This window comes from Tachysurus fulvidraco, chromosome 20 (assembly GCF_022655615.1).
Source record: "Tachysurus fulvidraco isolate hzauxx_2018 chromosome 20, HZAU_PFXX_2.0, whole genome shotgun sequence".
Taxonomy (NCBI): domain Eukaryota; kingdom Metazoa; phylum Chordata; class Actinopteri; order Siluriformes; family Bagridae; genus Tachysurus; species Tachysurus fulvidraco.
The window spans coordinates 6,273,649-6,295,686 of NC_062537.1; the positions used below are offsets into that span (position 1 = coordinate 6,273,649).

The following is a 22,038-nucleotide window of genomic DNA, read 5'->3' on the forward strand; positions in this document are numbered from 1 at the left end:
TGATTTCATAAACATTTAAATGATCTCCAATCGCAATCATTCAAGATTTTTTTGACCGATGCTTCCAGGATTTAATCATTTTTTTAATTCTTAACCCAATTTTAGTAGCTTCAGCAATCGCCTCAGTTGCTTTGCTTGCTTGATTCAGGCAAATAATTTGACCTTTCTGAAACAGAGTAAGATCTTTTCCCACAACCACGAGATGCAGTGGTGCTTAAAGGTTTGTTGAACCCTTTAGAATTTGCTTTCAGTAGATCCTTGTTCTTTAAATAAAACAGGGTACTCACTGACACCTGACTGTCATCATATTGATTGAAATAATTTGGCCTACAAATGAACTGTTAACCCTACAGGTTCACATACATTTGCCAGTCACATATATCTATCATTTTGGACCATTTTTGTGAATAAATAAATTACAAAGTATATTATTTTTGTTTTATTTGTTTGGGTTCACTTTGTCTGCTTTTAGGACTTGAGGTTTAGGGTTATATTTATAGTCTATTTTCTAAAGGGTTCACAAACTTTCATGCTCCATCGTATATCTTCTGACATGGTTAATGAGAAGCTACTCACTGCATCAGTTACGGTTGACTTGACTTGACTTCTTGGTTGAATAACTTGATGCCAACTGAAAATATATATAACTGCAGTAATTTGCTTAGTTACATGTGAAACATCACTAAACAGATAGACATTGAGCATTTCTTTTTTCGCAAGTTCTAAAAAATTTATCTGTTTATTGATGATTTATCAATTAAATCAACATTGTACAAGGTGAGAATAAAAATAATTTAAACCACCCCAAACTGAACCTCCAGATAGAAACGAGCACAACGTCATATGAGATGAAACACATCTCCTCTTTATCTGCCCAGAAGAAATGATCTGCACTTACATACTGTATTTAGTAGTAACTTTGCTTGTATATTGTTTACAGGATGCTGACAAACCCGTATTATGAACAAAAGAGAAAAAATAAACAAAAACACAATCTTTCCCAAGTAACCCACCAAAAAAAATAAAATAAATAAAACATTTTTTTTCTTAAATATAATAGATACACACACAGTTTAATTATTTCATTTGGCAGGCTCTTTTATATGGTTTCTTGAAGAGAGACTATGATGTATGTAGCATTATACATCATCTAATCACAATCATCTTCAGGCAAGAAAAATAAAGCACAAACTGAAAATGCAGTATACACACACGACATGAAATCTAATAACATACAATCACTTCTTGGTCATTAAGTTCATGTTTATGAAAGTGCATATTCTGTATTTTGGAACCTGTTAATGGCTGGCATCCAAGAACTTCATTGTTGCTGGTTTTCAAGAACATGTTTCACCTTTCTTTGCGCTTACTCAATAAATGAGTTTTCAGAATGTAAATGAATCTCTTTTCTCTGTAATCCACCACAGAAATTGGCAGAAAAACACGTGGAAAAAAAAAAAAAACATTTCACACTTTTCACACGATTTTTTTCACTCGGTAATTCAAATAAAAGTGTGATGTATTGTTTTGCTTAGCATGTGTCGTGCGCTGGTTCACACGTGCTCGCACACTAAATCGATCTGCTGCATGAAAAATGATTTCATTGGATGTCACTGCTTTTTTTTTGTTTTTGTTTTTTTATCTGTCAGTGCTTATGGAATAAGATGCCATTCAAGGTTCTTTGCAAAACAATTATTCTCATACTTACACATGCCATAATCAAGTTTAGGCTGCTTAAGCATCTGGCAAGATGGTGTAAGACAACAAAAATGATTCTGATTGATTGAGGAATTATATACTGGAATAATATAGTAATACTGTGAGGATGGGAGATAAAAAAAAAAAAAGAAAATGTATTATATATTATAAAGTCAGAGAGGTCTTAAAAGATCAGACCAGAGGATTAGTGCTGGCTACATTATGCGTCGTTTGAACTGTCAAGTCACATACATATTCACTAAACAAAAGCCAACTGATATTAAAACAGCCTTGATGGGAAAAAAAATATATATATATATTTTAAATTGAATAGATTAAAACATCGGTGGTTTGTAGTGTTATGGTACGGAGTTGGTTTGGAAAAGTTTGTAGCCTACTCTTAAATATAATTCTACTTCAATAGATTTGTACTTAAGCAAATTCTGCAATTTTATTAATGCTATTATAATGATTATTTAATGCTTTCTTCAATATGTAATGGATAAGTATGTCAAAGTTATGGTCCTCAAAGGACTTAAGTTCAGCTCTTTTTGCAATGAGACTGCAAAACTAACATGATGGCCTATCAAAAATATAATCTTTATTTAACATGTGAAATTATTGCAAAAATAGTCTTTAAGCTTAATAAAAGCTTAACAGAACTGAGAGATGAATCCATGTACAAATTTTGGAAAATATTTAAGAGCTCAATAGCCCCTGTGTAGTAAAGGAGGGATCACATGTATTTAAAGAAATGATAAACGTTCTTCATACAGAACACGGGATGAAATGAAGCTTCTTCCAAGAGTAACATCAAGAATGTACCAATGAAAAAAAAAAAATCATACTGCAGATTTAAAAGCTACTGTCTCGAAAATACTTCTTATTAAAGAACGCAGTGCCTTTCATTCTGTTTAATCTCATAGAAAATACTATTGAGTTTATATGTCCATAAAACCTTAACCAACTGCATCGAGTAGAGACTCAGTAAACTCCCTTCTTTAGCTCTATGATATCAATTACAGGCAGTTTCTATAAGTTGCACCCGTTCCATACCTTGTCAGAGTTTACCATGTCTGCTCAGTTATTTTGCTGTTTATCCAGCTTTGCTTTTAAATGGTTTAAAGGAGGGACATCATCCCTGTTAGTGGAAGGCTCTGTTTTTGGTGTTTCACACTCAATGGGTTTGTGTAATAAAGAAGAACAACTCCATGTCCATGGCTTGGTGTGGGACGCAGGAGCTTCCACCGTGAATAACAGGTATCAGTGCTCCATCCAACTCATTCATATATTTCTGAGGCAGAAGGCTTCCGCCTGACCCGGCCTGATACTCAACCTGGACGGGGGGGAAAAACCATGGTGCGATAAAGTGTAAATTAAAACGAGTAATCAGTGCTGATTAATAGTATTGTTGGTGGTAATGTTAAACATAGATTGTCAAACTAATGTACAATCTATATCCTAGAAAATCAGTCCACACTAATATAACAACCTGTTGTTACAGCAACGCTGTAGCTGTGTTTGTTTTAGGTAAGTTTACAGTTTATTTAAGGCAATAGTTACCATGTCTGTGTCAGTAGATACTCGAAGTGCGAGATGGTTAATTCCATTTGCGACGAGGACAGAGAGGTGAGGACACAGCGCTGCACAGCTGGCAGTGGCAATCTCTCTCTGGAACTGAGTGCAGGAGGAAAGAACGGCAGAGAGGGTGCAGTCTGGGGTCTTCAGAAGGTAGAAAACCTTGTGGGAATAAGTGGGGAAAAAGAACGGGTTAAAAAAAAAAGGGGACAATGAATTTTTTTCCCCTCTCATATGAGAAAATCCTATGAGAACACACCTCTGTGCACTTTATAGTCCTCCCATCCATCTCAAACTCAGAGTCCTGCTGGATGTGGATACTGGACACACCCTCTAGAGACTTGCCGTCTATGGGGCTGACCACGCTAAAAATACACCACAAGCACAGGTGAGGGTCAAATTAATTTGGAAAACCAGTGGCACCTGTTATGGGATGGGGAAACATTTTTCTGGATTCATTTGTACCCATGATTGAGGTGCCCAATTCCTGCTAGCGTGGGTGCAGGTTTACATTCCAACCAAGCAGAAGACACACCAGAGTCTACTGTAAGCAAAGATCACTGATTAAACAGGAATCAGGTGGGACTCCTGCTTGAATGGAATAAGAATCTGCTCCCACAACAGACAAGACTGGACTCCACTGCCACTGGGAATAATAATAGATGGAAGCATCACTGCTAACCAGGATTATTATTACATTATGATTTCTATACAAGACAGGAGATGTTTTTTGTTTGTTTTTTTTTTTTACACTGAGAATTCAGTGATCACTGAATAATTTAATGAAATGGTTGATGATTTGATGTAAATGATATGCTAAGGCCTTCCGGATCACAACCCATGAACACCACTGAAGTGGACAACACAACATGCTTTAGACAACACAATATCTATCATAATATCTACTGAAAGAAAGGTTCTCATCTCTTTTAGTGCCATTTCAGAGATTTGTATAAAGTACAATGAAGTAAAGTAAATTTCTATTTTAAATAAAACTGTGCAAGCAAACATGCTCTTGAAGCTGATATTAAATGCACCCAGCAGTCATTCAAACACTCAAAGTGTATTTACCGCAGCTCTCAATTAGTATTGATCAGCCTGAAATTTAGCAGAGCATTTGCATTACCCTGTATTGACGGGAGCCGTATAGTCCACCCAGCGAATGTTGACGTTTTCTCTGTCCTCTGGTGCTGTGTCAGTTTTTCCACAGGTGATTCGGAAGTCTGTTTGATCCCGTAGGGCCTGGCGCAGAGCCTCCATTGTCTCCGGGGGGATTTGCACCATTAACCCATCTGAAGGATTTCCAGACAGAGAAACAGCTATTCGATAGCTATACATGGCTAAAACTCTATATACTAAAGACACTTAAATCAATTCCAGAGTAACGATTCAATAAAAAACATTTTAAAATGAACCCTCATAATAAAAGCAACACAAATTCTGTCCAATTTAAATAAGAGTAAACATGATGCCATACATTAGCTAAAGTCTGCATTTGTTTAGCTCTTTGTTATGCATGTGTATTTAAAGCTAGACAAACTTAGTGTCATGAGGCTTTGACAGTACCTTCCACAATGCTAGATTTGGCAATAAATCCTGAAGAGGCCTTCAGAGCACCATTAAAAACCACAAAGCTTGCACCAGTTACTAAAAAAGAAAGAAAGCATTAAATTAAGAAGATGGAATTACAATAATATGTTAGCTTTGGAAAAGACAAATCGGTAATACAGAGAAGTATTAAAACCATCTAACCTCTTCTGGGTTTTCCCTGAATGCTGTTGGCTTGCGTCTGGTAGCTTCCGTCCTCGTTTTGAACACAGATCAAGTGCGAGTCTGCTTCACTACTAAAGCAAGCTCCAACACTTATTACATGCTCGTTGGAAGAATTCACCACTTTCAGCATCTGCAAGTGATACATGGTTTTAACCTGACAATCAACAACCCAGGAATATTTTAGAAGAATGAGAATGCGTAAATGTATTTGGGAAATCACTTCATTAAACTTTGACTTGGGTATGTCAATATAGCTGTTGCCCACTTCCATGTGGATCCTCAGGTTGTCTACTACTGGTACACTGTACTGGTAATTCCTCAGGTCCTGCAATAAAATGAAGAAGTGTTCAATTTCTAGGCAGTGCGCCTACGACTGACAGTCCGACAAATTTCACTTTATTAGTCTTTCATATACGAGCATGACAATATGCTGTGCATTATTATGTGCACCATTAGGATGAAAGAGATAGATTAGGTCTGAGAAATGGAGAAAAGGAACAACAATCTTGAAGGCTTAAATTAGGGCAGAGAGGCAATTTACTGAGTAGCCATTTAATCAGAGAATCACAGCATGTGAGATCAATAATAATAATAAAAAAAGAAAAGAAATCCATAAGAAGCTATAAATCAGCACTAACCTAATCATGGGGATGAGCTGTCCTGGGATGAACTTAAGTCTATATTTATACTTCTATACTTAAATCTATATACCTACTCTTTATAATAATTTTGTGTGCCTGGTGATTATGATTATGTAGCTAAAATCTTTAATGGCTTTATGCTGGAAATGTGAGGCATGTTATATGAAAGGCTGTGTGACTTGTGTCCCAGCAGATGAAAAGGATTTAAGGTAGAATATAAGTTAAAAGGTGGCACTTACTGCAAGCAGGTTCATGATGGTATGTCCTGTCTCTTTAAATACAGATTCACGGAACCGGACACTAACCAAAGGACAGGGATACACTGGCCAAAGCAAACAAACAAACAAAACAATTGTGGGGAAGAAGGTTAAAAGAAAATGAGTTTAAGACCTGAGTTACAATCAAAGACATTATTCTGCTCAAAATAAGAAGTAAATATGATTATTGAGTGATATGCTAATAATAAAAATCATTTTGTCTGTGTAACAATCAATCTCTTTTTGTCTGAAATTCCACTTGGGTAAACAGGCAGTGTTAATAAATGCAAAACAATATTCATTCAGTTATAAGCAATTGTGGCATTTGCTGCCACCAACCACCATCCCAGCACTTCCTGAAGTAGTGCAATGTGTCCAAACATATTGTTAAAAACACACACAATGAATGTGTATAGCATAAAATTTGTGTGCTGTGTTTTTCTGTGTTGTTTGTGATGGGGAATTAGTTAAAGGTCTAAATCCATTCCCCCCCCCCCCCCCCCCCCAAAAAAAAAAGAAATTCCCTCTCATAACTACTGTATCTAGTGTTCATGAAGTGACTGTTACTGTATATTGTTCATAATAATGTGAACGAAAGCACATTTAATGTTGGAATACTGTACGGAATATTCATAGCATAGTGACTGTCACTGTACATATTGTTAATAGGAGTGACTGTTATAATGAAGTGTACACTGTATATAGTGTTTAAAGCAAAATGTAGTGTGTGCATAACTTTTGCAGACGTGATCTAAGATGTGGGCTAATTTTAAATACCAGACTCACCATTACACTCTGCTCCCATACCGAGTACTAAACGGAGGGGGAACACTTTTGCCCAGGGTACCTCCAATTTATGAATAAGGACCCCAAACAAGAAGGAGCTGTGAGGCAGGTCAAGACCCTCCAGAGGCTGAAAGCTCAGAGAAAAAAAGAGGAAGCCACCGTGTTCCTTACTTCCCAAAAAACTGTCCGCAAATGTCACGTTGCCGAGTTCCTCAATATATTTCCCTGTAGTCAAAAAAGGCCATCAAAGGTAAAATTCAGAAAGAGCACATAATCTGTAGAACCGACATGACCGTGACACATTCCTTATTCTCTTACAAATGGCAATTACATACCTTTCTGTGCATCTTGGAATATGCTTATGTAAAGGCTGAAGACATCTCTAGGCAGACTGTTCTCCTCGGGGAGACGCTCAATAATGAATGCCAGTTCTCTCTGTCCGACTCCCTGAAGACCGTTAGAGCTCAAACACCAACACTTCTTCCCACAATCTAAAACACAAGTGAATTAAAAGAACGAGCGTCATAAAACCAATGGTGTGCTCAGAACTATATTTCATTAATTAACTGATCAAAAGACATACATGTAGTCAGCTTCACATTGACCAAGAGGTTGGCGTTCAGCACAAACGTCAAAGGTTTTGGACCTCCTTCCTCTAAAAGCAGCATAATCTGACAGGCAGCAGGTCGTTCCTCCACTAACAACTCTGCAAAAGGGAGCAATGTTACATAATACCATGTAGCGTGTAGTTCTTAGTGTTTACAAAAACCTTTTCTTATCTAATCAGTGTTTGTTCATTTCCACTTTACTTTTTGTAAAACTAATCTTATCTTATGGTTTATTTTGTTATTCATTCAGATATATAGTATGCTTATAAGACTATTCATCTCTCAGAACACATTCCAATGAGGTGTGATTCTATTAGAGATGCATTGATACTTATTTTGGAAAAGAACTAATAAGATATCACATATTCATAATAAATGTTCTGCTACCAAATGCCTTGTGAAAGTATGTAACATATGCCTTGTGTATGTAATCATACTTATGAACACACAATGTTTGCATAAGCATGATTACGTACAGAAGGCGTATGACAGTAATCTCAGAAGCTACTACAGAATCTTCCAACAAGTATCCAGATGAAACATCATTAGAATGTTTAAAGAATCATCCAGGCTAGTGAGCACAGTGCAGGCAAACCTAAGCATCGGGAACCAGTATTAGATAGCATGGGAGGAGGAAGAAGAAGAAGAAGAAGAAGAAGAAGAAGAAGGACACGGTGTATTCCATTTAATGCTAACATTTCGATTACAAATGGATTCAAATGGAGCCGTTCTCACCTCCACCATCTTCCTCTCCTGTTGTGATGAGCAGTGGCGGCAGACCATCGTCATCATCAGGCAGGAGACTCAGAGCCCGCTGCACACAGCTGCCCAGGCCACAGAGTAACGCATAGTCCCAAGGCCCACTGGTTGCCTTCCTTGGTGCCTCTGAACCAGTCTCAGAGCTGTGTGCTGAACCCTCGCTTCCTTCTGGGATTTTGCTAGTAGGCTAAAGATGACACAAGCAGTTCAACTTAACACTCTGCTCCCGTTGTGACCAGCAAAGTGTTTGTGATTTAATAGGCTCTATTTATACAGCTTTCTAAACCAATGTTACATAGAATCTGAAAAAACGCACAGAATAAACTAGTGTGTATTCCAGTAATACTCATCAGCGAGAGTACAAAACTATGACAACTTTTAGAATTAGCTTGCTTTACCCATACTGTTGGAGGGTCTGGTGTAACCGGACTGGAGTCCTGAGAGGATCTCCGTGGCTTTACAGAAAGCCTAGTGGTATCAGCCACCTCGCCATTCGGGAGTATTCCATCGGCAAACCAGACATGCTTCTGTTCTTTTGGAAATCCTAGCAAATAAATAACAAAGACATTTAGCCAACCATGTATTGCCAAAGGTGAATGCTTCGACCTGATCATAGCCACAATTTTAACTAGATGTTTCTCCTCGTACTGAGCTGAGCGTCAGATGAGGTCGTGTGCTTACCATCATTACCAGGATGTTTGAGAACAGAAACTGGCACCATGACAGTAGGGGGCGGGGAGTTGAGGGTGCCTGCTGCTCGAGCCTGCTGCATGGGAGGAATCGTGGAGCAGTACTCGGATGGGATGTTAGGATTTGGACTAGGCCCGGTAGGGCTCATCATTCTCTCAATGGCCTGAGCTACAAAAACAGCAATCAAATCATCAATCAAAAGCACACTCTGGAGATGCACCAATCCCACATTTGTGTATATGTTTATTTATTTCTATGACATACTAATACCAGTTGCTAATACTAAACATTTCACGAGTGACAGCAGGGTGCTTTAAGGTACAGTATTTTCCGCACTATAAGGCGCACCTAAAAGCCTTAAATTTTCTCAAAAATCGGCCGTGCGCCTAATAATCCAGTGCGCTTTATGTGTGCACTGAGTTCCAAAAATCTGTAAAAATGTTGTGCGACTTTGGTAAGCGCTCTGCTTGACTGACTGTCGGACCATTTCCCGCTGACACAGGGACGTAATACATACACTATGTACGCTGGCAGCGATAAACCAATCAGAGAACATTATGTAATACGTACAGTACGTACGCTTACCTCCACCACGTTACTGGTAGGTATACTACCGGTATGTTGCAAAACAACATTTGTTTCTTCCTAACCATTATGCGCTCCACACTCCAGTCCAGTAGGTGGCGGTAAACGCACCTTAAGTTGGTTTGCCATCCGCCAATAAAAATCCGATGCTTACGAGGCACAATACAAACTACAGGCTATCAGTTACACGGTTGTAAATGGGAATAGAGCAGCTGAAAGAATTCAACATCAATGTATCTATGGTTCGGAAGTGGAGGAAGCAAGAAAATGTACTGCGCCAAGTTAAGAAAACACAGTAGATAAGGACTTTGATGGATTTGTAGGAGAAGATTGATTAAAAAATTATGTGTGTGTATTGTTAAATAGTAGAATAAAGCTCAACTAAACACTGTTTTGCTTCTGTTACCTTTTTTGTAGACCATATGTTTTAGCATGCACCTTATAATACGGTGCGCCTTATGTATGGGTTAAGTACAGAAATAGACCCCGTAATTGAGACTGCGCCTTATAATCCGGTGCGCCTTATGGTGTGGAAAATACGGCAATCTTTGTGATCACGGTCGTGTGCACGTTCATGTCCTCACATTTACGTACATGACATGTTATATCAGTATAGTCTCATGACACAAACATTAACGATGAACAGAATCAGAACGGGGAATCAAATTTGATCTGATTCAACATTTATGTTTACAACCCAAGGACTTTCATTATCTTAAATAACATTCATTTTAAATTAAAAAAAATCTGTGCAGAAGAATAATGTTTGATGTTTGGTTAAAAAAGGAGAACTGACATCGATATACTTATATTGACAGAATTCTACAAACAGGTCGATAAATGAACTAAGAGTTAAACATGGTTTAATGAAGATCTTTTACTTAAACATGAATATTTTAAAACAAAGGAATTAACTTGAACCCACAGTTAAAGACATTATGTTCAACTGGAAAACCACAGCAGACCACGGGAGTTGATTATGCATTGAGGTAAGTAAAAGTTGCTTGTGAGATCTAGTGCCAGATGTGGCATTCATATCTGCTGAGTCCAACCAAAGTGCTGAGTAAGCCTCGCCTTGCGGTATATTGATTAAGCATCATAGAACCTCATCGACTCGATTACGCTGGCACTGGTTCTGATGAGAACGGACATGTAAACTGGCAGTGTAAACAGAAAACACAGCACAACAAAGGCACTCGAATGACTCATGATGATGGCAACCTATGTCAGACATACTGTGTGTCCTTCAACTACGCTGTTAATCTAACTGTCCTGAGCACAAGCAGTGCCGAAAAGACGCTTCGCTAGTGTCAAGGAGACTTCAAGGAACTTGTGTAATAAAGCCTAGTCAGTATTTAACAATCTGCTTGCATTGTATTTGGAGTAGCAAATTATCTTACCTTAACTATGAACCTGAATTTCCTTCCATCTTAGTCATGGTGCGTGTGTTCAGTTCAATCTCCCTGGAGCATTTCAGCCTGAACCCAGCAAGGGTTGAGAACGAGAGAGAGAGGGCAGACATCCTTTCGCCTTACAGCCTCTTTCCAGACAGTGAGCGGCCCACTTTCACGCGATCATGCCGTGCTCCTATCTGTCCTGGGTCTAACCTCCACAATAACAATCATAGTCCCACCTTCCTCTCTCCATCAAATGCCTGCTAAGATGGACGAGTCTGTATTAAATGGCTGTCCTGGACTGAGAAACGACCGTAAGGAACAGAGGGAGGTGACGTATGCTTTCCTGTCCTGACGCTGAAGAGGAGGGTGTGTGTATGTGTGTGTCTGAATCGCTGCCCAAAGCTGAAGCAGAGAGTCTGAGAGCACTGAGCGTCCCAGGTGGATCTATGCCACACACATTCAAGGACAACCAGTGCCCAGAGGCACCACCCAGCAAATAAGTCTCACTGCTTTTCTGTTTTGCTCTCCCTCATGTGCCAACACTGATGATTAATGTTCTTTTTAATGTGCAAATGGACCTGCGCCGATAGACACCTTTTTTCCACCAGAGCTCATTAAAAACAAAAACAGTCTTATTCACAATTACATTTTCACTCTACACAATAAAAGCTGGCAAAACAAGAAGGATATGTGGATATGGATGGATCTAATCAGTGCATCACTTAGCAAAAAAGCAGACTAACAAATTAGCACCGGCTAAGACAGCATATGCTTTTTTAATGCTTCTTGTATGTAAATTAATGACTCATTCTAGTTGCTACATATCTCATTAAAATAGGGAACGGAAATCACCATCACATGCTGCATTATAGGATCATTCTGCTATCTTTGTAGGTTCTTCTTTACACACACACACATGCACACAGGCATGCACACACACGCACACACACACAAACTGTTTGAGCCAAGATTGCTTGTGTGGATCTATACAAACTCCCAAGCAGAGTAATGATCTAGATATGATATCTCCTCTTACATTTCCAGACACTTTATTTCATATCAGTTATGTATTTTAAACGTCTAATCTTTTTCCCAATTTCAAAATTTCAAGTCCATGTGTGGGATAAAGGAGTACAAAGACCTGCAGATCTAAAAGTAGTCCATGCCTGGTATTGTATGGAGCCAACAGCTACTGTGACCTCATTTTTTAATGTGGCCCTAATGTACGACTGACATTAAAAATAAACAAACTAATAAACAACAACAAAAAATGAATATAGTATATATGTATATTTAAGCATTAAATAAACAAATATTATCAGAAGAGTAGGATTGTGTGCTGTTAACCTTTTGCTGCTGGTAAAACAGTGAAATATTAAAGGTGGGGTCTCCGTTGTTTGAGTAATGCTTCAGAAAACTGCGTTGGGCCGCCAAACAAAACAAACGTGTAGCCAATGAGCAGAAAGGGTCGTGTCTTGTCAATATGGGCGGAGAGAGTGTTCAGTGCGCATGTGTGACATTAGCAGAAAGCGGTTTTAACATTGACATGGAGGATAAAAACAAAGAAAGAAAGCAAAGAAAGACGTACGATAAGGCAAGAAGTAGGATGTGTTAATATAGGATCAGTTTTCCAGCGCTGGAGAGAACTGATTGGAGTTTCTCGAGTCAATAACTCCTGAGCTAAACGCTGTTACTACACAAATAACACCTCTTTTCTATCGTAGTAATGTAGAGAGGCAGCTACAACCATGTTTTGTGTAGTAACAGTGTTTAGCTCAGGAGTTACTGACTCGGGAAATTCAAATCTGTGAATACGTGTCCAACTTTACTTAAGACACCGAGGTTGCTTTTTTCCTTCTCGATAGGTGAGTAACGTTGGTTTTGCTTTGTTTTTACAGAACTAATATATGCCTTCCTTTGCATGATTATGCTTGTGTGTCATTTTTGCTTCTTTGTTTATCTGCAATCGTATTGTTCTCCCTTTCAGCTATGATAAAGACACATTTCTTTGCATTAGTTGCCTGGGTTAAGTATGTATGTGTGGGTGGAGCTATCAATACAGGGGTGGGACCCATTTGGGTTAGGGGCATTTTGGGTTAGTGGTGATTTCAAATGTCAACATTGGCTTTCAAACAACGGAGACCCTACCTTTAAGATCAATTGATGGCTCATGAATAACATTAACAGTTTATAAGACCAAACACATTGTGATTTTGGGTTATACACTGTGAAATCTGTATTTGGGGTGTAGATTTTACAACTTTGCACAATTAGGCATTCACATAAAAACAACAACAACAACAACAACAACACTGGAATGTGTATTTAATATCATTCTCCTGCTGTTACTGATACTTTCATTCTCTCGTTTTTAGGTTATATATCATATTTATGTAATTAGGATTAGGAGCTCTGTGAAGTGTTAAGTATCAAGTATCAACAGTAGATGGTGCAAGTGCACCGAAAGAACGAAAGAACGAAAGCAGAAATGCAACTTTCATTCTCCGTTAAACATAAGATTTGTTCTCATATTTATCTTTAATTTGTTATCATCTTCTGTTATCGGTTAACAGAAATATACGTCGACACAGTAATCTGGGGTGCTGCAGCAAATAAACAGCAACATTAGAATATAATATGATATAATGGAATATCTTGGAGAAGATGGTTATACTAAGGATATACAAGTTTGTTTGTTTTTTAAAAACGTTCACAGAAAACATCAGTAAGGAAAACACCAAATGGTTTATGAAGAAATATAATAACTATCATACACTTTAGTTCAGATTCATTTTATAACATGTGGTCACGGATATTTAGCTCAAACGTTTTTAAAATATCTTCACACAAGACTCTTAAATGACCGTATACTTACGAAGCATTTCACACCAGTAGGAGGAAATGAGAACCCGGAGGAAAACACAGACAATAACCCATGCTTAAGATCAATCTCAGAAGTCAGACTTTAAGCCAAGCATTACTCATGTAGATGATTCATGGAGGAAACTTCTGAGTACAATACAAAACTTCTGTGCAATATAGGTTTTACCCACAGAGTTAGAGAACATGGCTGCAAATTAATTCCCTTCCTTTTTGTCAACAACGGTGTTCAAATCCCTGCTTGTTTCACTGCTGTACTACAGATCAACCAGTTAGACACACACTTGTATGCACCCAATTCTCTGCATTTAATCTACACTTGTTTCCCCAGAACAAAGATTTGATCTAACACAACATTTGTTAATTTCTTCTTGCTAAAAACAAGCCAAAACAAAACACAATATTCATGCCATATTGTTCAGTGTAAACTCGTCATATAAACTGTACTGTATTTTAGCTTGCAGTCGCACTTCTGCCTTTGTCTTTTAACATGTCTTGAAAGTTCTAAGTACCACTGAGCACATCTCTGTGTTAACAAATGCATGTTCAAAATCATTGGGGATGTGCGTGTAATATGTCCTTTTTTTATCACAGCGTTTGCTGCCCACATTGATGCAAATACATTGTGCCAAAAAACATGAAGTGTTCGTGCAAGTTGGAATATTTACTTTAATATCCCTATTTAATATCCCTAATTTAGCATTTGGCTGTTTTCTGGTATTTGTCCTGCAGATTCATTGTAGCCCTGCACAAAATTATGCACATCCTAACTCTAGTACAAACTAAATAATATTACATTAAGAACTTTAGCTTTACTTAAGAACACTACTGAGTAGTGAACAGCCTCAGAGGTCAGTGTGAAAATCACTTGTGTTTCAAAGACACTCTATATTACATTTAAAGGTGACACCAATATGCCCCACAGCTACAAAATGACCCTGACAAACCACAAACCTCATTCTTACAATCATCCTTTTGTCTTACAGACTATTAATTCACTCCAGAAAATGATTTATAAGCGATCTCTTACCCCAGAGCTTGAAAGCTGTTACACAAATCTTCATTACATCAATCTTCAACTGTAAAGATCATGTCTGTTTTCATTGATCTTGTGTAAAAGTGGGAATGATAAATAGATGAATTGAGTAAGACTTTGAGAATAGACCAGTACTAATCAGCAGCAACCCAAAGATTTCTCACTTACTCCATATACAGCTTCAAACAACCTACTCGAACGATTAAAGAGAAACCACTTTGCTGTCGGACTCAAACCTTTACAACAGCAGATTGAGTTGGATCTCACCAATTTACATGGTCACTTTCATAAGCTCTTTTACTTCACCATTGTTTTTCCAGCTGTGTGCCAAATGTTGTACAGCATTTAATGTGAATGGTGATGACAAGGGGGGGAAAAATCACTTACCTCTTTGTATAGTTTCATAACAGACCACACAAACTCTGGCCTCTTTCTCCATGTATTTCAGTTTGCATTTACGGTTGCAGCAATTGGCACAATATACCTACAACCAGACATATCAGTCAGAAAAAGCTTAAAACAGTGGAAATAAATTGTTTCAGGTATTATGAACAACTGTAAATTGTCTAGAAAAGTGTCATAAATAATACCTACTGAGTCATCAAATCTACTGTCAAATAAGAGAGAAAAACAACAAATTTAGAAGACACTAGAACAGCTTTAATGCGCCTTGATATCAATACTAGTGCCTAACTTTAGTGAGCTGTGGATCTTGTGGATCCTGTCTCATCAACAATCATAACTCCCATCAGGACAGAAAGGTTTCCTTACAGGATAAACCTTTTTTTCTTACCCTCAACACACCTGGCCTTTGTCATTCATTAAGGGCTTAACAGGTAGGTGGTCAGTCGAATCAGATGCGTTACAGAATGGAAAAACTTTTATACTTGTCAAGAACAGGATAAAGGATGACTCAGATGATCATATCAATTCTTCCTCACCTACGTAGAGCCCTGGTCTGTTTTTATCTCCCTATATAATGGATGGATGTCTTGCTGACAGTCAGGATAAGGATGTGTTGCTGATCAGATCCTATACTGAAATTCTCAGTCACATGAAGTGACCTGTTTTTCTTTACACACATAATTGCACTAATGAGTATGCATCACTGTCACTTTTGGCCAGCCCAGTACGGCTTTAAATGTTATTCCCTTTCCTATTAAAACGTTATTTCCAAATAAAGAAAACCATTTAGTCACTTGCCATCATGACCAAAACTGAGGTCAACTGGGCCTGCTTAGCGTTTACACACGTCACAAAGTGAAGGTATGTAGTAACCGCTTAATTACATGAGGCAGAACATCAATCTGGAGGTCCTACTTATGTGTTTCTACACTGTTATTCAGGTATTTCCATTAACTTGTCACTTGGGTGTATTTACAGAACAGTACAGCACATTATGGCAACATATCTGACGAGGAATATGCACCACCTGCGTGTGTCTGTGCTTTAAACAAGTGTGTCAAATGCATTTTAATTACACTTATCCCAATGTCAAGTGGGTCGTCTGGGATTATATGTTAAATTTTCGGCTTGCTACTGAAGAAATCCATCTCATTAGCACAATTTGTCAATAGATGAGTTTAGTGCACTGAAGCGTTTGTGACTTTTGTGTCCCAAATGAGGTCCTATACACTTACATTATGCATTATGTACTTTACTGTTTAGTGTATGGATTTTTAGAAAGGTCTCAAATCGAACGTATTTTACTAACCAGAAGTATAAGCCTTTTTGTGATCAATGGCATCTGATGTTAAACACACATAATGTGATGGCACTAGCTTTAGCAGAATGTGGCGTATGGAATTTTTTTTTTTTTAAATTGTGGAAATAAATCACAACATAGGTTGAAAGAAATTTGTAAGATGTTTTGTAAGATGCTTGTCCTTGGCCATCTTCAAAATAGTTTCTCACCCAGTGTCAGTGCCTTGTCTATGTAAGGAAAGATGGGCGTTTAGTGTATGAGTGTCCAAATCCTAGTTTTTTCAAGTGAATAAGTGCATCATCCGGGTTCTTGAAGTGCACTTGTTCTTGCTGGAATGTTCAGAGTGAACGCACTACTCACACTGTTTATACTACAAAATGACTTGGAACTATGTTATTTGGGACACACCTTGAGTTTATTGCTCTATTTTGGCCCTTGGTGAAATATCACAGACAAGCCATCATAATACAACCCACAATGACCAGTTAAGGCTACAACAAAATGAAAGCTAAGAATGTGACTTACTTTGCCACAGGCTCTGCAGTGATGTCTCCTCTTGGTAAAGGTGAACCTTTGCCCACATTTCATGCAGTTAGGCGCCTCTGAATCAGGGACCCAGGGTGGCTGCCTCCAGCCGAGGCCTCTATCTTCTGTTCCTGACTGATCGACTGCTTCTCCTGAAACCTCCCCTGGGTAAGGAGGTGGCTCTGAAAGTTCTTCATGGCCATATATGTGATCATCGCTGTCACTATGACCGGTAGCTTCAAAGTTACCAACGCTGTGATTGGAAGCCGGACTCACAATGGGAGATGCAGGGGAGATATTCTCCTCCTCAGAACTTGAAACATTCTCCTCGGATTGGCCATTTTGTCCGTCTTGTGGTAGAAATGGTCTTGTGTTTTGGCTGGACAGCTGCTTTGGTCTGGCTCCACCATAACATGGAGACTGGTTTGCACTGCAGACTGACCGAATCGCAGTGGAACTCAGCATGTCGTCCGTATTATTATCCGTTTCTGTGTTGTCTGGTTTCAAGGGACTGCTTTCCTGAGATGACGAAGAAACATTGGAACCTTCACTCTCGTCTAAAAAGCGAAGAGATCGGTCACTTTCAGGTGAGGCGAATGAATCAACTGGGCAGCTTCGTAACTCTCCCTCTAAATCCCCGTTAAATTCTGAAAAGCCTTCATCCACAAATTTCTCGGCTGATACATCAGAGTTGTTTCTCTGTGCCTCACCCATCAGGTATGCATCTAGTTCTTCATCGGTTACCATCATCATGTTTTGCTCACTTTCAGGAAGGAAATCACCGGTAAAATCAAATTCTATGGGGTAATTGGGGCTCTGTGCATTGCTGGGAGTTTGGCTACTCTCAGGCAAATCTCCAGCAATGAGATTCTCTGAAAAAGGTAAGCTGCATTCAAACGTTCTGTTATATAGAGAGGGTGGAAGTGTTGACGCTTCTGGGTTTGACATGATTTGGACCAGTTCAGGATCATCCTCAGGTGAGGAATCTGGTTGGCTAATACATAGGGAGGTCTCAACTTCGGCAAATGTAACAATTACGTTTCCGGTCTCTTCACTGTCCGGACTGTCTTTAGATTCAGAAGGAGGGATTTCTGTGCTGTCTTTGGTTTCACTCACCATCGTCTCCTGGATTGAAGAGGCCACAAGAGATCCACACATGGATACAGCCATGGGGAGGCAGTATAGAGAAGACTCCCCTTCACTGGTGGGAATGGCTGTGGTAATTTCATGGTCCCTGTCACCACTGTCCACAGAGTGTTCATCATCTGGTACTTTAGGCAGACTTGTACTGAAATCAGCAGTTGCTGTAGTGTTCTCCTCTGTTACACTTGAACATATCAGGTTATTGGGAGTTACTTCAGATTCTAAAGTGCACTGGGAGTTGTTTTGGAGTTCAGATGAATTTGACACCTCTGGACAGCTACTTAGAGGCAACTGAACCTTATTATTATCCAAAGGCTCTAAGCTGTTTGAATATTTCTGCAGTTCAGCTGTCCTCTCCACAGCCATGGGTAATATAACATCCAGCAAACTGAAACAGTTTGAGGGACCATCAAAATGGCCACCAGTGTCCAGTCGCTGTAAATCGTCATGGCTGGGCTTTACATTCTCTGGATAAATAACAGCTGGACTATCAAAATCTACCAGTAGCTCCTCCTCAAGCTGTTTCTCAGCAACCTCTAGCTCTTTGAAAGCATCATGACTGTTTGTGCATGGGAGAATGGCCGATCCTGTATCATTAACAAGGTCACATACAGGTTTCAAAGATCTATCTGGACAAGGAGGAGTCGAGCTTTTGGAAGTTCTACTGTCAACAGAGGATATGAGGTCAACACCAGTCAACACCCTCCCTTTTGTATCTAGATCTCTTTGGTCAGGGGCATTAATAGGTGCAGTTGGACCATAATGCAAGGAATTAACATCAGGGACAGTTTGTGATACTGTGGATGGCTCAGGTATAAAGCATTGGGAGTAGAGGTTTGAGTTCTGGCATGCAAAACTTGTGAAAGTCGTAGACGTGTTCTCAGCCTCCTCTGCAATGAAAAAAAAATGTAGTTTATGATATGAATTGCTATGCAATCATATGACCATGTGATACATTAATAAGATACATTCATAAGATCCAATGGTTTACGATCGCATCTATTGTGCTGTGGTAAAAAGTGCTAGTTCTTTTGGTAAAAGTGTGATTTTACAAAGGATTTGGGTCTCTTGCAAGAAAGTTAGGATGAAGTGCATCACAGACCATGTTAAGCTTTGATACATTTACAGCAGAGATGCTCAGTCTGTTCCATACTCTAAAACTGCTCTGAGTAGGAAGGATTCACATCCCTTACATTACACCTATTACATTACATATTTAAAATAAACTCCTAATCATAGGCTTTTGAAAACAAGTATATAGCAACTTTGACACATCAGGGCAAGATATGCTTGAGCTCAAATAAGTCTGAATGAAAAATTACATTTTAAGCAAAATAAACAACAGAATTGCAAACCACTCTGCTAAAGACCAGTTCCTAAACCGATTTTCATGTGGCTGCATGGTTTTTATATCTCTCTTGGTATTCAATTATAAGTGAAGCTTCTTTTTGAGAAAGATCAGCTGGTTTCAATAGTTTCTCTTCTGAGAGTGCCTGGTCACTAACTCGCCTGCAATTTTTCTGGCTTTTGTCACATTTTCATAGAAATTTCTCTTGCTGATTAAAACATCCTCTAATGTTTGCTGCTTAAGTGAAGCATTTTCTTGATTGACCTGTGTGGACTTCCATCAAATGTTTTCTTTTTAGACCTTTTAAAAAGTGATTTATTAAAACTTACCACAGATTTTTAGCAGATTTGTGCCAAGATGTGTTGTGTAACATCATTACACATCACATCCCCTTTTGCAATTTTTTTTTTAATCCGAGTCTTCAGCGTTTGCTTTTTCTGCAATTTTCTGCAGCATATAACCATTAATACTACAGCTATTGTATTGCTGCAAGTCACCAGCCAATGTACTATAAAATCACCAGTAGGTGTTCCTATTTTTGCTTTCTGTAGTAACAACATTTTTAGCGAGTCTCGGAACTAGCCTTCCAAATCAGTTACTTTGCTGCTTAAACAAAACATTCTGCAGGGAAATAGTTTACGTATAAAATTCACCAGTGTATATACAGTACACATAATATGACTGACTGAAGTCGTTCCCTGTTTGCATAAAGTTAAACTTTTTTTATCGTCACATAGCTGGACACACCCACATCTTGTCACCAACATTCGATGTCGCTCATGTCATGTCACAGAAATTCATTAGCTATTGATCTCCTGTGTTGCTTCTGACAGGAATAACAAAAAATATATTTGTGTGTCTTTTTTCCCATTTCAATAGCTATTATAAAAATAGGGCTACTATAAAATGGACAGAAAGTACAACTGATCCTTGAATAAAAACAAATAGGGAACAAAATCAGTAAGATATCTCCAAGCTTCTCCATTTCAGATGAGGCTACAGTATAAAGCGTAAACACAGCATGAACACTCTAACCTGTGTTTGATTCAAAGTCATCCAAGAGTTTGTCCAAGTCACATACAGCAGCTTTGAAGTAATTGTCCATCCTAGAGAAGGAATATGCTTTGTTTAACCCTGTGGAAACAATTAAAAAGTCCATTTAGAGATGGGCCTATATTCAAATTCACTGTCCAGAACATTATCCATACCATTTAGTAAGTATAATCCCGGATAATCAGATAAACAAAGCTGACTGTTAGAAGTCGTCAATTTTGGACAGTTGAAAAAAAAAAAAATACACTGTAAACTTCAACTGTTTATTGGTCATTAGAAAAAAAAAACTGGACTATAAACCGAGGTGAATAACAAGCTTATACATAGATGAATAAGATCTTAACCCGTCTCTTTTCGCTAATAACAGAAGTTACACATTAACGTCGGTGTTTAAAATTAGGACCGTTTCTGTATCATCACCTAGCAGCAACATTTAACTAGCGAGTTGGTTGTTTTGCTACTATCTGTGTACTCAATAAACAGCATAGAATAGGCTAAGTGTTTATAAAACTTATAACCTAAACATTTTACAATGTTGCTATCTAAAACATGGAATGGCAGCTAACCAGCTAAAGAGCTTATGCATAGTTAGCTGAAGCTTTTAAAAGCTCGCTAGCTACTCAGTCCGTTTACGCGTTAGCTGGCTAGCTATCCATTTACTGACACAAACAAATCCCAATAACATGACTAGTCACGTCTCTGTTTCGGAGACTTAGCTACCGTAAAATGCTTCATAGTCCCAATCCTCGTCTTTCGGGCAATAACTCTGTTTTGTCCTACAAGGGATTCAGTATTGAGACCAAGCAACCTATTAATAATTCCACATAAATTCCACAGTGAGACCATTTCCACCGCCGGTGTATGGAGCAGGAAAAACTCTCTTAAAGGCACAGTGCACCTTTTTCACTGAGCCTCAGCAGATTCATCTGTTTATACATTGGACTTGATTTTATTTCTCTAAATGATTACAAACGTACTGTTTACGTGCTGTCTCTTTTTGGCTGTCTGATTTTTCTGTCCTTTACCTGTTTTCATTACCATCCAACCAAGTTGGGAGACTCCCTAGGGTACCAACCCATGTCTGTCTGTCTGTCTGTCTGTCTGTCTGTCTGTCTGTCTGTCTGTCTCTCTCTCTCTCTCTCTCTCTCTCTCTCTCTCTTTCTCTCTCTCGCTTTTTCTGTCTCTCTCTTTTTCTGTCCTTTAACTGTTTTCATTACCATCCAACCAAGTTGGGAGACACACTGGACAGGGTACCAACCCATCTCTCTCTATCTCTCTTTGTACACACACACACACACACACACACACACACACACACACACACACACACACACACACACACACACACACACACACACACACACTAAAAGTAATACCAGTCATCCTACAGTTCATAGACGAAACCAAAGTACCCAGAGGAAACTCATGAATCACAATGTACACGCTCAAGGTACAGACAGAAAAACCTGTCAGTTTGCATTTCCTAGTCTTATTTTTTCATCTTGCATGAATTTAAAAAAAGGGAAGCAAAACATTGTAACCTCAGGTTCATATCATGGTATGCAGATGTATGCAT

General features: G+C 38.6%; 1 protein-coding gene across 1 annotated transcript; it reads right to left on the minus strand.

Moving 5' to 3' along the window:
* Positions 1-720: 720 nt before the first annotated feature.
* On the minus strand, positions 721-21,339 carry zfyve16 (zinc finger, FYVE domain containing 16). Its single transcript, XM_027139548.2, has 18 exons — positions 21,183-21,339; positions 20,445-20,543; positions 16,919-18,951; positions 15,076-15,172; positions 8,782-8,958; positions 8,499-8,644; positions 8,077-8,287; positions 7,317-7,439; positions 7,069-7,224; positions 6,734-6,958; positions 5,930-6,012; positions 5,270-5,374; positions 5,029-5,179; positions 4,843-4,923; positions 4,403-4,568; positions 3,536-3,641; positions 3,262-3,438; positions 721-3,034 (listed from the first exon to the last, which is right to left on the minus strand). The coding sequence occupies exons 2-18, from the start codon at positions 20,512-20,514 to the stop codon at positions 2,876-2,878; spliced, it is 4,266 nt and encodes a 1,421-aa protein (XP_026995349.1). The 5' UTR covers positions 20,515-20,543; positions 21,183-21,339; the 3' UTR covers positions 721-2,875.
* Positions 21,340-22,038: the final 699 nt, after the last annotated feature.